Source organism: Thalassophryne amazonica, chromosome 12, assembly GCF_902500255.1.
Source record: "Thalassophryne amazonica chromosome 12, fThaAma1.1, whole genome shotgun sequence".
Taxonomy (NCBI): Eukaryota; Metazoa; Chordata; class Actinopteri; order Batrachoidiformes; family Batrachoididae; genus Thalassophryne; species Thalassophryne amazonica.
In genome coordinates, this window is record NC_047114.1 from 12253307 (window position 1) to 12267862 (window position 14556).

General features: G+C 39.3%; 1 protein-coding gene across 1 annotated transcript in view; it reads left to right on the plus strand.

Moving 5' to 3' along the window:
* The window catches only part of myo10 (myosin X), a 289282-nt gene that overhangs the window by 163078 nt on the left and 111648 nt on the right, over positions 1 to 14556 (plus strand). Inside the window, exons 11-14 of the mRNA XM_034183772.1 lie at positions 4712 to 4835; positions 10435 to 10448; positions 11920 to 12004; positions 12645 to 12748. Of these exons, the coding sequence (XP_034039663.1) occupies positions 4712 to 4835; positions 10435 to 10448; positions 11920 to 12004; positions 12645 to 12748 (327 nt within the window). The remainder of the gene's footprint in view (positions 1 to 4711; positions 4836 to 10434; positions 10449 to 11919; positions 12005 to 12644; positions 12749 to 14556) is intronic.

Here is a 14556-nt window from a genome sequence, read left to right on the forward strand (position 1 = left end):
ATAATTTGGATATGGCTTTATTAAAAAGTTATTGATTGTATAGTAAAACCGTTCAATTACATTTGCAATATGTCACTAAGTACTGGTAAATTTCCTTCTCAAATGAAGTAATTCCTCTGTTTAAAACTGGTGACAAACACACATTTTCTAATTATAGACCTAGATCACTCCTCCCACAATTTTCCAAAATTTTGAAAAAAATATTTGCTAAAAGATTAAATGATTATTTACTGAAGCATAACATCATTTGTGAAGAACAATATGGATTCAGAAGGTCTCGAACTACATCACAGGCTTTGATGGACTTTGTGGAAAATAGCAACTGCAATTGACAATAAACAATATACAGTAGGTGTTTTTTTTTTTTTTTATTTACAGAAAGCGTTTGACACAATTAACCATAGAATACTATTAACTAAACTGTAGAAATATGGAATCAGAGGTCTGGCATATGAATGGATAACTAGTTATTTACAAGGCAGATTTCAGTATGTTCAATTCAATAATACAAATTCTAAACTCAGGGAAGTCACATGTGGGGTGCCGCAGGGCTCAGTGCTGGGTCCTTTGTTGTTTATAATCTAATAAATTATAAATTGAGTGTCGAGTTCACTGAGGTGTCCTTTTTGCAGATGATACAACTGTGTTCTGTAACGGTGAAAATCTTGAACAGCTTCTGGACATAGTGGAGAAAGAACTGGAAAAATTTAAGGTTTGGTTTGATGCTAGTAAGCTGTCACTCAACCTTGGGAAACCAAATGTATTATATTTGGAAATAAACAGGCACCCAAATGTAAAAATTTAACTATAAACAATAAGGGAATTGAGTTAGTAAGAGAGAATAAATTTTTAGGTGTTATAATTGATAATAAACTTAGCTGGAAACCACATATAAATTATGTGAAATCAAAATTGTCAAAAACTATAGCCATTTTGTATAAAACCAAAGACATACTGCCACACGAAGGGTTACTTACTTTATATCATTCTCTGATGGTACCATATATGACATATTGTGTTGAGTCATGGGGAAACACTTACAAATCAAACACCAATCCAATATTCCTTTTGCAAAAAGGAGCCATACGAATCATCTGCAGTAAACATTATCGTGAACCAACTCATTCTCTATTTGTGTCTTTAAATTAAAATTCATAGATTTGGTCGATTACATTACAATTCAAACTTTGTTTCGAGCAAAAAACCAAGCCTTACTGAGGCATGTCCAGAGTCTGTTCAGATTGAGGGAATCCAGATATAGTTTAAGAGGTTGTACAATATTTATGAAACCACCAGTAAGAACAAATGTAAAGGGTTTTTTGTGTGTCTGTGGTTGGGTGAAGAAATGGAACAAATGTTCAACAGAGGTTAGAATGAGTGGTACCTTAGTAAGATTTAAGAAACTACTCAAAAAGAACATCATGTCTAAATATCATAAAGAAGCAAATATAATTTGATTTATAGGGAATGTTCAGTTTATAAGTGGGATTTATTGTATATTTGAATGTGTGGGTATGTATATGCGTATGTAGATATATAGATATGGGTAGGTGTATATGTATATAAGTGACCGTGTATATGTATGTATATATATATATATGTATATATTTATGTATGTAAAGTATATACATATGTATATAGGTATATATGGTACAGCCCAAGCAGAGGGTCACCCCCAAGAGCCTGGTCTGCTTGCGGTTTCTTCCTTATAGGGAGTTTTTCCTCACCACAGTTGCCTACTGCTTGCTCTGGGGGTTGGTTGGTAAGGTTAGTCCTTACTTGCGTAAAGTGCCTTGATTTGACTTTCTTGTGATCTGGTACTAATATAAATATAATTATAAGTGAATAGTATATTGATGTGTATGTCTGTGTGTTCGACATTGTAGTAGTGAATTTGTATTTTAGTAAATATGACTGATTAGAATTGATGGACTTGTACTAGCAGGGGTGGGCGCTAATAAGCTTTGCTTCAGCCCCATACCCTTTCGGACTCACTAGTTTTGTTTATGCGTTTGTGGAAATTGTTCATTTTTTTTTTCTATTTGAATATTTTGTGTGCCGAATAAAAACTTTGTCTCTTTGTCATTATTCTAAACACTACTGTATGAGAGGAGAGCTCAATCCTCTGCCAGCAGAGGAGAGCTGGCTACCAGAGAGAAAGGAAGAGGGGGGAGAAAAATTTATTTTCACAGCCATACAGACTTACAGATGTATCACAGGAGTCATGACAGGCAGTTTTGACTTATGGTTAAAATTTTAAACAAACTAATTCCACCCATGAATGACTGGGTTTACCCAAGTGGAGGTCATAGAGTTTTTGCCTTTTGGACTCTCTTAGCTCGTCGTCTCATCCTCTTAAAATGGAAGGAAACTTCCCCCCCACCATATCACACCAGATAAAGATGTGTTGTTCAGTTTAAACCTTGAAAATAATCAGGTGTCTAATGAAGGGCATTGAAAAGAAATTTTATAAAGTTTGGAAGCTGTTCTTGATATTCTTTGACCAACCATCGACACAGGTTTGGGAGTAGTTTTTGTTTAATGACATTATTTTTTTTCTCTGAATGATTTTGGTTGGTTATGTGTATTTATTTATTATCTGTTTCTTCTCATTCTTGTGTACATATAACTATGTGCCTTTAAAGTAAGTCCACATGTTCTTTGTTTTAGGGTGGTTTTTTTAATTTTGTATTGTGTATTGTATTTTATATTGTCAAAAGTTCAATAAATATATTAACACCTAAATAAGCCTCAGATTCCCACAGTGGGCCTCAGAGTCTTATGTTTGGCTGAACTTGTCTGAGGATTGGTCTCTCTATTCATGTTTATATGTTTTTACTTGCTGTTTGGAGTTTGATTTATTGGTATGATGTTCAGGCTTTATATTTCAATGTTTTATACTGTGGAACTAATATTATTATTATTATTGTATTATCATAATGCACAGGAGGGGCGTTATTGTCTCAAGGAATAAAACCTGTTTTCATTAATAACTCATACAGTCACAAAGACGAGTCATTACAGACTGCGTGTTACATTGATGCTAAACACACACATCCACCCCAACGCCCGCATGCCGCCATGCAAGGCCACTTAAACTTCACACCAGGATTAAGTTGCTCAAGGCCACCTCCATGCCTGTCTCATTTAGGGATTGAACAGTCACAAGGCTGTTTCTCTCACCTTCAAGTCACCATTTCACACTCCAAAAAATAAGAAACTAACCAGCAATTCCATTATTTATGTGTAATAATGGGTTCAGACTGGTTTGTAGTTTGATTGCTGATGGTTGCTGTGTTGGTGCATTCTGCCATCTAGTCGCTGCATTGTAGAATAAGACCTCTGAATGATGAGCTGTCAGTCGGCCTTTAAGTCCACTTCACTGTCAGCACAGCAGCCTTTGGGCTGGTTGGTACTGTGTGCCTTGCTCATGGCAGGTGGTGTTTTGTCCCCTGCAGCGGTGAGAGCTGTGCGGGAAAAACGGAAAGCACCAAGCTGATACTGAAGTTCTTGTCAGCCATGAGTCAGCACTCGCTGGAGACATCGTCCAGATACGGGACATCCCACGTGGAAGAGGCGCTGCTGGAGAGCAGGTAACATTCCCATCTCTTTATTATGCAGCGTTATCCATCTTACGACAGTTTGCATTCCCATGTCCTTAAAACCGTCTCCTTAAAAGAAAAAAAACCTATTTACATACCGTCTGTTTCTCTTAAGGGGGAAAAAAAAATCACTTTTGTAAACATTTGAGTCATAGGCCACTTTTTGTTTGAATGTCTGTTTTTCTTTAAATCTTTGCGTCATTGCGCTATTCTGAACCGTTACAAATGAATTGAATCTACAGTCACGATTCTTCAGTCTGGTCCAGTTTGAGAGTTCTGAGAACTCCAGGTTGCATTTCCATTGGTGGCCACATGGGGTTGTCCAGGTGTGATTTTTTTTTATTATTATTATTATTATTAGTCTTTAAATGTATTTATTTGTGGTTTGGATTCCCGAACAAGTTCACGTTAGACAAAAAAAAAACACTTAAAATCCAGTTCATGCTGAAGCAGGCAAATTGACGCTTTTTGCAAACTCAGTCATTTAGCCTTACGATATTTTCAAATTCATTCCCATCAGAATGAAGCTAAAATGTGTTATTTGTTTATTAAAATGTTCATATGTCATTCAAACACAACAAACATCAACACACATATACTGAATTTTTCACTGTAGCTTTGGCTAATCTCGTGACCATTTACTGCAAAGCACATGCAGTGTTGCAATTTAAATATTAAAACTGATTTCATGCTTCAAATGACTGGGGAGTATTTTTAAGACCACAATCCACTTTGTTTAGTTGTAATCCAGTATATTTGAAATTGTACACCACATTTATGATTATATTTGATCCTAATATTTGATGGATGTTGGATTTGACCCTGACATTGGAATAGAGTGGCTCCCTGAGATTTGTATTATTACAGTGTTTTGCACTCTAACGGTTAGAAAGGACTTTAAGAATGCTGAATAACGCCTGTCAGTTGAATATGAAGAAAACGTCCGTGAACATCGTTCTTCAACACTGTCTCCACTAAATAAATGTGATTGCACTGACTGTAGGGAGTAACTTTTTGGCCGTGTGATCAAGTGATTCAGGTCTTGATGCGGCCCCCGGGCCCGAGTCTGAGACCTCTGCTTTAATTGTTTCACGATTGTGTTCTTTCAGTCCCATCATGGAGGCTTTTGGAAATGCCAAAACTGTCTACAACAACAACTCCAGCCGCTTGGGAAGTTTGTACAGCTGCACTTCAGCCACAAGGGAAACATCGAGGGCGGGAAAATCGTTGACTGTATCCTTCACCCGCGAAAATTAACATCAGTTTAGGGCAGGTTTTGAAGGAGGTACGAGGCGTCCTGTCAGGCAGTGCTCGAGTTTATATGAAAGGTGCTGAATCCATCTGCAGGAGGAGGCGCTGACTTTGCTCAAAAAAAGCACAATCTTGTGAGCAGATTTTCAACCAAACTTAGTAGGAATATTTCTTGCAGGAAGGTCTCCAGATGATTCATCTATGGTTAAAGGTCAAAGGTCAATACCCAAATTTCCAATACCCAAATTTTCTGTGATATCTCCCCAACCAGTATAGTGAGAAAGATGATCCAGAGCTCATTTTGATCAGCTAATCATGTGTCAACACGTGCATTACTAGTGCACATGCACGTAAATTGGCCCGACCACCAAGGTCATATCAAAATGGCTACCAAACACACAGCAGAACAGTGAGAGTAAGCGGAGTGTTATGGTGTGCTTTTAAGCCCTTTAAAGCTGTACGGCCTTTGGGTTTTTAAAGGTTTCTTCTTTGGCACCGCTATAATTTTATTCCTTAGCATTTCAGTAAGGGATTCATATGTGATATTGCCAGTATCATAAAAATTTCTGCTGTCTAGAAACAATTTAGAATTTCAACCCTGATGGGTAGAAATTTAAGTGATCAGATGACATGACATACATTTGGTAGCGATGACATTGATCAGACCGTTCTGCTTTAAGAGTTCAGTACGTGCCTGCTCCTTAAAAATTACTGGTGCACATTGTGCTGTTTTTGGCTCTGGAAACAGCTGTTATAGGCTTCAGAGGTGGAATGTGCAAAAAAAAAAAAAGCGTCCTTGTCCACACCAGGAGAAGCGATGTGGGATGCACCATTCTTCTGTACAATTTTCGAACACAGAAGAAGGATCCAGAGCGAAAGAAAAGATGACGGTTGTAGGAGCGACAGTCTTTGTAATCTGATGCAAGTTGATCCAGACGGGAATGTTCTTCTCTTGCTTGAAGCTATTTAGACACAATTGCATATATTCACAGAGGCCATCTCCTTCTCTGCCTCATTAGCCTAACCATCCTGCAATTTCAGTCCATTGGAAATTTCTGTTCCTTCAAATTTGATCAATACAGAACCTGGGAGAGGTCACTTAAAGTGATATTTTTTTTTCTGGCCATGATAATTTGTGTGCACGTTTTCCTTTAATTGGGCCCACGAATTAATAAAACGTGCACGTTTTCCTGGCTGTGATAATTCGTGCGCACGTTTTAATGGCCGTGATAATTTGTGCATACGTTTCCCTTAATTGAGCCCTCGAATTAATAAAACGTGCACACGTTTTCCTTTAAATGAGCCCTCGAATTATAATAAAATGTACGCACATTTTCCTTTAATTGAGCCCTCAAATTGTAATAAACTGTGCGCACATTTTCCTTTAATTGAGCCCTCAAATTGTAATAAACTGTGCGCACATTTTCCTTTAATTGAGCCCTCGAAGTGTAATAAAACGTTTTCCTTTTGTTCAAAATGATATGACCTAAATTGTCATCCTCACGACGGGGAGACGCTTCGCCCTCAGCATCCTTTTTAATGTACTTATAAACTCCAGATGATGCCATGCTGGGCAACCAGAGTTCTCTGTATGTCCTTGTGCACCCAAACCCTGACCACATCCATTTCTAATGGGGGAATGTATTACACTGTCTCCTGGTTTGTTGGGTAATAGCCAACATTTATGTGTCAAGACAATATTGAGTGCACGTTTTACAAATTGTGGCCACGTTTAAGTAGATCGTGCCCTTGTTTTACTCAAACGATGCTTAAACTGTACGCACAATATCATAAAACGAGCGCACTATATAACAAAATGTGCACACAATATAATACGTGCGCACAATATCATAAAGCGTGTACACAATATCATAAAACGAGTGCACAATATAAAACGAGCGCACAATATAATAAACGTGTGCAACGAGCGCACAATATAATAAAACGTGCTCACAATATAATAAAACGTGCGCACAATATCATAAAACGTACGCACAATATCATAAAATGAGCTCACAATATCAAAAATGTGCACACAATATAATAAAACGAGTGTACAATGTCATAAAACGTGCGCACCATATTATAAAACATGCACACAATATAAAAGGAGCGCACGATATAATAAAATGTGCACAACGAGCGTACAGTATAATAAAAACGTGGGCACAGTCTCTCCACATGCAAAACACTGTGTGATGACACTTCCAGGGCTCCGTAGATCAAACTATTATAGTTTTGTTTGATTACTTCCTTCTCTTCATCTTTAGTCAAAACGTGCGAAGCATAGGCTAAACTCACAATCCTGTCCTTATGCGTAGCTCTTACTGGAAGGCCACAATGGTGAGAAAATCTTTTAAATCATCAAATTTCCACCTTTTAAAATCATCAAAACATGCACTATGCATAGTTTTCTCCAATCACAGCCACAGAAGCCTGTAACTTCTTCTGGGTTGTCTGGGTGTCTTGGTGTCTTTCCTCTCTAATCTCCTTCTTGCACAGTCACTCAGTTTTTGAAAACTGTCTGCTCCACACAGATTTATCATAGAGTGTCATACTGTTTGTATTTCTTCATAACTCATGTAAATAAAGCCGAAGACATAACCAGTGTCTTGGAAATGTTCAGGTATCCATCCTCTTAGTTGTTTGAAGAAAACTGGATGTAAAAGTGACGGTTTACATGTGCTATATTAAAGGGGGCACTTACTTATTCACACCATCATTTTGGCGTTTAGATTTTTAATTTTTTTAAATTCATGATGTACAATTTACTTTTCACTGTGAGTCTAAAGGGCATAATTTTTTAGATTTTAATATACAAAGCATGATTTGTTCTGTTTTGTTTTTTTGATGTCCTAAAAAATTTCTAACATGTAAAAGCTCAAGGGGGCAAGCAGTTTTTCACACCACTGTATTACACACACACACACATATATATATATATTATATATATATATATATATATATATATATATATATACGAGGTCTGTTAGAAAACTATCTGACCTTTTTATTTTTTTTAAAAAACTATATGGATTTGAATCATGTGCGTTTGCATCAGCCAAGCTTGAACCTTCGTGCGCATGCGTGAGTTTTTTCACGCCTGTCGGTTGCGTCATTTGTCTGTGGGCAGGCTTCGAGTGAGCACTGGTCCACCCACCTCGTCGGATTTTCATTGTCAGGGAAATGGCTGAGCGATTGGAGCAGCGCTGAATCAAATTTTTCCAGAAACTATGAGAGACAGCCTGGTGGAAACCATTCGGAAGATTCAGACGGCTTTTGGTGAGGATATTCCAGTTTCTAGAAAAATTTGATTCAGCGCTGCTCCAATCGCTCAGCCATTTCCCTGACAATGAAAATCCGACGAGGCGGATGGACCAGTGCTCACTCGAAGCCTGCCCACAGGCAAATGACGCAACCGACAGGCGTGAAAAAACTCACGCATGCGCACGAAGGTTCAAGCTTGGCTGATGCAAACGCACATGATTCAAATCCATATAGTTTTTTTTTAAAAATAAAAAGGTCGGATAGTTTTCTAACAGACCTCGTATATGTGTATATATACAGTGAGGAAAATAAGTATTTGAACACCCTGCAGTTTTGCAAGTTCTCCCACTTAGAAATCATGGAGGGGTCTGAAATTTTCATTTTAGGTGCATGTCCACTGTGAGAGACATAATCTAAAAAAAAAAAAAAATCTGGATGTATGATTTTTTTTTTTTTTTTTTTTTTTTTTTTTTTAGATAATTTATTTGTATGTTACTGCTGCAAATAAGTATTTGCAAAATAAGTATTTTCAACACCTGTGAAAATCAATGTTAATATTTGGTACAGTAGCCTTTGTTGGAATTACAGAGGTCAAATGTTTCCTGTAGTTTTTCACCAGGTTTGCACACAATGCAGCAGGGATTTTGGTCCACTCCTCCATACAGATCTTCTCTAGATCTTTCAGGTTTGGAGTTTCAGCTCCCTCCAAAGATTTTCTATTGAGTTCAGGTCTGGAGACTGGCCAGGCCACTCCAGGACCTTGAAATGCTTCTTATGGAGCCCCTCCTTAGTTGCCCTGGCTGTGTGTTTGGGGTCACTGTCATGCTGGAAGACCCAGCCATGACCCATCTTCAATGCTCTTACTGAGGGAAGGAGGTTGTTTGCCAAAATCTCGCAATTCATGACCCCATCCATCCTCCCTTCAATACGGTGCAGTCGTCCTGTCCCCTTTGCAGAAGAGCACCCCCAGAGTATGATGTTTCCACCCCCATGCTTCACGGTTGGGATGGTTTTCTTGGGGTTGTTCTCATCCTCTAAACATGGTAAGTGGAGTTGATTCCAAAAAGCTCTACTTTGGTCTCATCTGACCACATGACCTTCTCCCATGCCTCCTCTGGATCATCCAGATGGTCACTGGTGAACTTCAAACGGGCCTGGACATGTGCTGGCTTGAGCAGGGGGACCTTGCTGCCCTGCAGGATTTTAAACCATGACAGCATCATGTGTTACTAATGTAATCTTTGTGACTCTGGTCCCAGCTCTCTTCAGGTCATTGATCAGGTCCTCCTGTGTAGTTCTGAGCTTTCTCAGAATCATCCTTACCCCACAAAGTGAGATCTTGCATGGAATTCCAGACCGAGGGAGATTAACAGTCATCTTGTGTTTCTTCCATTTCCTAATAAATAATCATAACAGTTGTTGTCTTCTACCAAGCTGCTTGCCTGTTGTCCTGTAGTCCATCCCAGCCTTGTGCAGGTCTACAGTTTTGTCCCTGGTGTCCTTAGACAGCTCTTTGGTCTTGGCTATGGTTGGAGTGTGATTGATTGAGTGTGTGAACAGGTGTCTTTTATACAGGTAACAAGTTCAAACAGGTGTAATTAATACAGGTAAAGAGTGCAGAATAAGAGGGCTTCTTAAAGAAAAGTTAACTGGTCTGTGAGAGACAGAATTCTTGCTGGTTGGTAGGTGTTCAAATTTGCAGCAGTAACATACAAATAAATTATTTAAAAAATCATACATTGTGATTTCTGGATTTTTTTTTTTTAAGATTATGTCTCTCACAGTGGACATGCACCTAAGATGAAAATTTCAGACCCCTCCATGATTTCTAAGTGGGAGAACTTGCAAAATCACAGGTTGTTCAAATACTTATTTTCCTCACTGTACACACACACACACACACACACACACACATATATATATATATGTAGTGATTTTCCAGTCAGGCTGGGATTTGAACCGAGGATCTTTTGGTCTCAAACCTTAACCATTAGACCATCACCTCACTTGTTTTTACCCCATAACTCCATAACATTAAGTCATAGATAGTCCAAACTATACCTTTTTGGAATCTTTGTGGTCAGACAAATAATGTGGTGTGGTTTTCAATATGGATGGAGTATCTTTTAATTTTGACCCCGTGTAATTATTTAGTTGACCCCTAATTCTGTGTTGAATTGATGCTCTTATATACAGTTGTGTCAAAATTCTGATGGCAGAGAGACACTGTCAGTTCCATCAGATTTTCTTTGCCGCCATCGTTGATTTGTGTTTGTTTGTTGTCTTTGACTGACTGACACCTCTGCTGCCACAGACCTCTTAGAAAAGGTGAGTGTTCTTTCTGCCACCTGAGTTCTTGGCTAATTATCAATGTTTGTAAAGTTTGATGGACAGTAAATGAGTTTAGTAATTATTGCTAATTAATTTAGACCTTTGACTACAAGTGGCCGTCACCTGCCATATGACCAGAATCTCATATCCTAATAGCATGTGTCACAATATTGTACATTTTCTGCAAATTCAATGAATTAATATACAAATAATGAATGTTTCTGAGTTCAGTGGTACGAATATTTCATGAGGTGAAAGCTGGAACAAACCATTCAATGAGGCGAAACATTCATTATTTGTTTTATATAACGGCTGAAATAGATCAGTCATTTGATATTTTATTCATTTATAAACAACAGAAAAGGGACTTGCATTTTGGTGTTCCACTGTGACATGTGATTCAGTGATGCTGTGCACTCACTTTGTGTAGTTCCTCAGTCCAGCCAAAAATCACATCAGTGTTTCATGTTAACAGCTCTTCATGCATCCAGAGGGCTTACAGCGGAGTGGATTTTGTGTCTGTGTGTGTGTGTGTGTGTGTGGCAGCGTCAGTTAACTCAATCAAGTCATCATGTCGCTGTCCCGCGCGCACACGCAACCGGCTCGGTCGAGCTGTTTACTGCCTCAGTGCAGCAAAAAAAAAAGTCACATCAGAAATGAGTCCAGGTTTTCTTTCTCTTGTGTGTGTGTGTGTGTCTTACAAGAATTAGCAGTATCAGTTAGCTCAAATTATGTCTCAGGAGAGTCGTGTCCCCCACGCGTGCGCGCACACACGCAACCTGGTCGGCGCTTGTGCATGCGTGAACAACAAAAATAAGACCTTATACGTTCTCAGTGCAGCGAGGACGTACACAGTCTTATTTTTGTTGTTCACGCACGCACAAGCACCGACCAGGTTGGAGGACATGCGCACATGTGCATGCGTGATTGCACGAAGCGTGCACGTGAGAGTGCAATGGTACCAAACATATGGAACCAAATTTGCACTCTAAATGGAACCAAGCCGCACTATGAATGCAATGCAACACAAATGGGATGAATTAATCCATGTCATGTGACATACAAAGCATCAAATGACAAGAATCCACTCAGCCGTTATATAATACTTTATATATAATTACCACATGGACAGACCTGCTCTACTCAAAAGTAAAACATTATACAACTGTATTTGATGATTTTCTTTTTCATTTAGAACCTTTGAGCAAATCTTTATGTAAAAAAAAAAAAAAAAAAAAATGCTGATTGACTTGAAACTTTAAGTTGCATTTTAACATCTGAGTTTCTTTAAAAATATAATTAAGTGAAAATATATAAATACAAGTAAACAAGAATTTAAATGGTTACAGCTGATTTCACCCAACACACACACATACACGTGCGCATACGTACGTTTCGCTCAGGTTGAAACACGGTAAGTGTGTGAGGTTTGATTTTGTGCTGATTGGTGTTCTGTGTATCCATACAGAACCGGGTCGTCAGGCAGAACCCGGGAGAAAGGAACTACCACATATTCTACGCATTGTTAGCAGGAACCAACAGCCAGCAGCGAGGTGAGTCGCCGGAACCTTCACGACACCAAAAATTACCTCTGTGACCTCTGACAGAGGTCAAAGAAATCAGACTGCTCTCTTTGTCCTGCTGCTTACCAGGTCAAAGGTCAGAAGGAAAGCTACATTTTCCAAACTGTTAGTTTGGAAATTCTTTAAAAGCTGCTCATAGTGTTAAAGAGCAAAATGAAAGGAGAATATCAACACGACATTTCATTAATTTCATTTTATTCTGCAAGGGCAGGTATTCACTGAAACTCTACCCACCTCTGTTGGTAGGTGGACAACTGAGTGTGTACAAAGTGCCAAATACAGTGAATACAATAACATAGTATTTTTCTGGCTTTTGGACACCACCTGGCAAAATGTTGTTTTTCCCCCTTTTTGTGCTGGAGAAATGGAGAAGCACCATACTCCTATTATAGTCGGTCCTGTGTCTGTCTGTCTGTCTGTGAACAAGATAACAAAAATAACAAAAATATGGCTGGACGGATTTTCAGCAAATGTTACTCGGACAGATGGACAAAGATCAAGGTGCAAAAACATATTTTCTGCTATAATGCTGCAACATTTGTGATTGGTTGCTAACGTGGAAATATCCCAGGTTAGCTTTGATTGTTTTTGTTTGTTTTTCTTGTTGCAGAGACATTTGGGTTGATTCCCGCTGACAGCTACCACTACCTGAGACAGTCCGGCTGCCTGACCGACAAGACAATCAACGACCAGGGCACTTTTCACGATGTTCTGGTACGCCGTCATCTGGATCTGGCAGACTATTTGATTCTATTGTTTTCTGGAGGATCGGATGTCAGTTTACAAAATGCAAAGCTGTAAAATAAACACTGTAAACAGGAAATATGTAATGGCCTTACTGGGTTATTATTTGTTAAGGAGGTAGACAAGATCACCTGCTCACAGGTGACTGTTGTCTAATCAGATTGTCCTCGTTATGTGTTCTTTTAATAAGGATAATAGTATCTGTTATTTAGTTGTTGCTTACAAAAACTGACTGGGATACAATAACCTACTCATCCATTCACTCACTGACCCACTCGCTGACCCTAACCGACTCACACTGACCCACTCACTAACTCATTCTGCCATTCATTCACTCAATCACTCACTAATTATTCATCCACCCAGTGACCCACTCACTAACTCATTCAGCCATTCATTCACTCACTGACCCACTCAGTAACCCACTGACCCACTCACAAACTCATTCAGCCATTCATTCACTCACTGACCCACTCGGTAACCCACTCACTAACTGCCATTCATCTGCCATTCATTCACTCAATCACTCACTAATTTTTCATCCACCCACTGACCCACTCACAAACTCATTCAGCCATTCATTCACTCACTGACCCACTCACTAACTCACTTTGCCATCCATTCCCTCAATCACTCACTAATTATTCATCCATGCAGTAACCCACTGACCCACTCACTAACTTATTCAGCCATTCATTCAGTCAGTCACTCACTCACTCACTCACCCATACATTCATTCACTCATTCAGTAACTCACTGTCCCACTCACTAACTCATTCAGCCATTCATTCAGTCAGTCACTCACTCACTCACTCAGCCATACATTCATTCACTCATTCAGTAACTCACTGTCCCACTCACTAACTCATTCAGCCATTCAGTCAGTCAGTCACTCACTCATTCAGCCATATATTCACTCATTCAGTAACCCACTGTCCCACTCACTAACTCATTCAGCCGTTCATTCACTCACTTACCAGTTCACCTGTGTCTGCTGTCACCGGTGTCGCAGACCGAACAGTCCACCCCTAAAAATTGGTCCGCCTTTTGCATCTGCGCAAGCATCATTTCAGACCACAGTAGCACGTCTGAGACGGAGCAATCACACATAGATTAATGGGATTATTAACCATCAGATGATAAAGGTAAAACCTCTTCAATCATCCTAAAGTCAGTTTTAAGCAGAAACGAGGTGAAATTCCGTGACGCTTTGAAATGTCCGACGCGCAGTGAACACATCAGCTAGCAGCTCGTTTAGCTGCTGTGCTCTGATCACTTCCTCCGTCTTTTATGATGAAATAATGCTGAATGTATGTACAAAAGCTTCAGATATCTGTCGCTGAGATAGATGATGACTGGAGGCAGTTTGAAGCAGAAACAAGGCGATAATCCGTGAACTGTGTCATCAGGGGGTACGATTTTTAGGGGGACTGTTTGGTCGGCGACACCGGCTGAGGGAGTAGTCTCTGGCTTTGTGCCACTCTGACATTTCTGTTTTGTTATTTTTTTGGGGGGGGGGTTGTTGTTTTTGTGCTTTTTTTCCAGAGTTTTCATAGTAGAGAAGCTTGAATCTTCGACTGGACTGGGTTGCTTGATGTGAGGACGTTTCGCTTCAAATCGCAGAAGCTTCCTCAGCTAAAATTCTTGCTCTGGTAGTCTTTAGCTGAGGAAGCTTCTGCGATTTGAAGCGAAACGTCCTTGCATCAAGCAACCCAATCCAGTCGAAGATTCAAGCTTCTCTACTATGGAAACCACCTGGACAACTGAGAGCCTACACA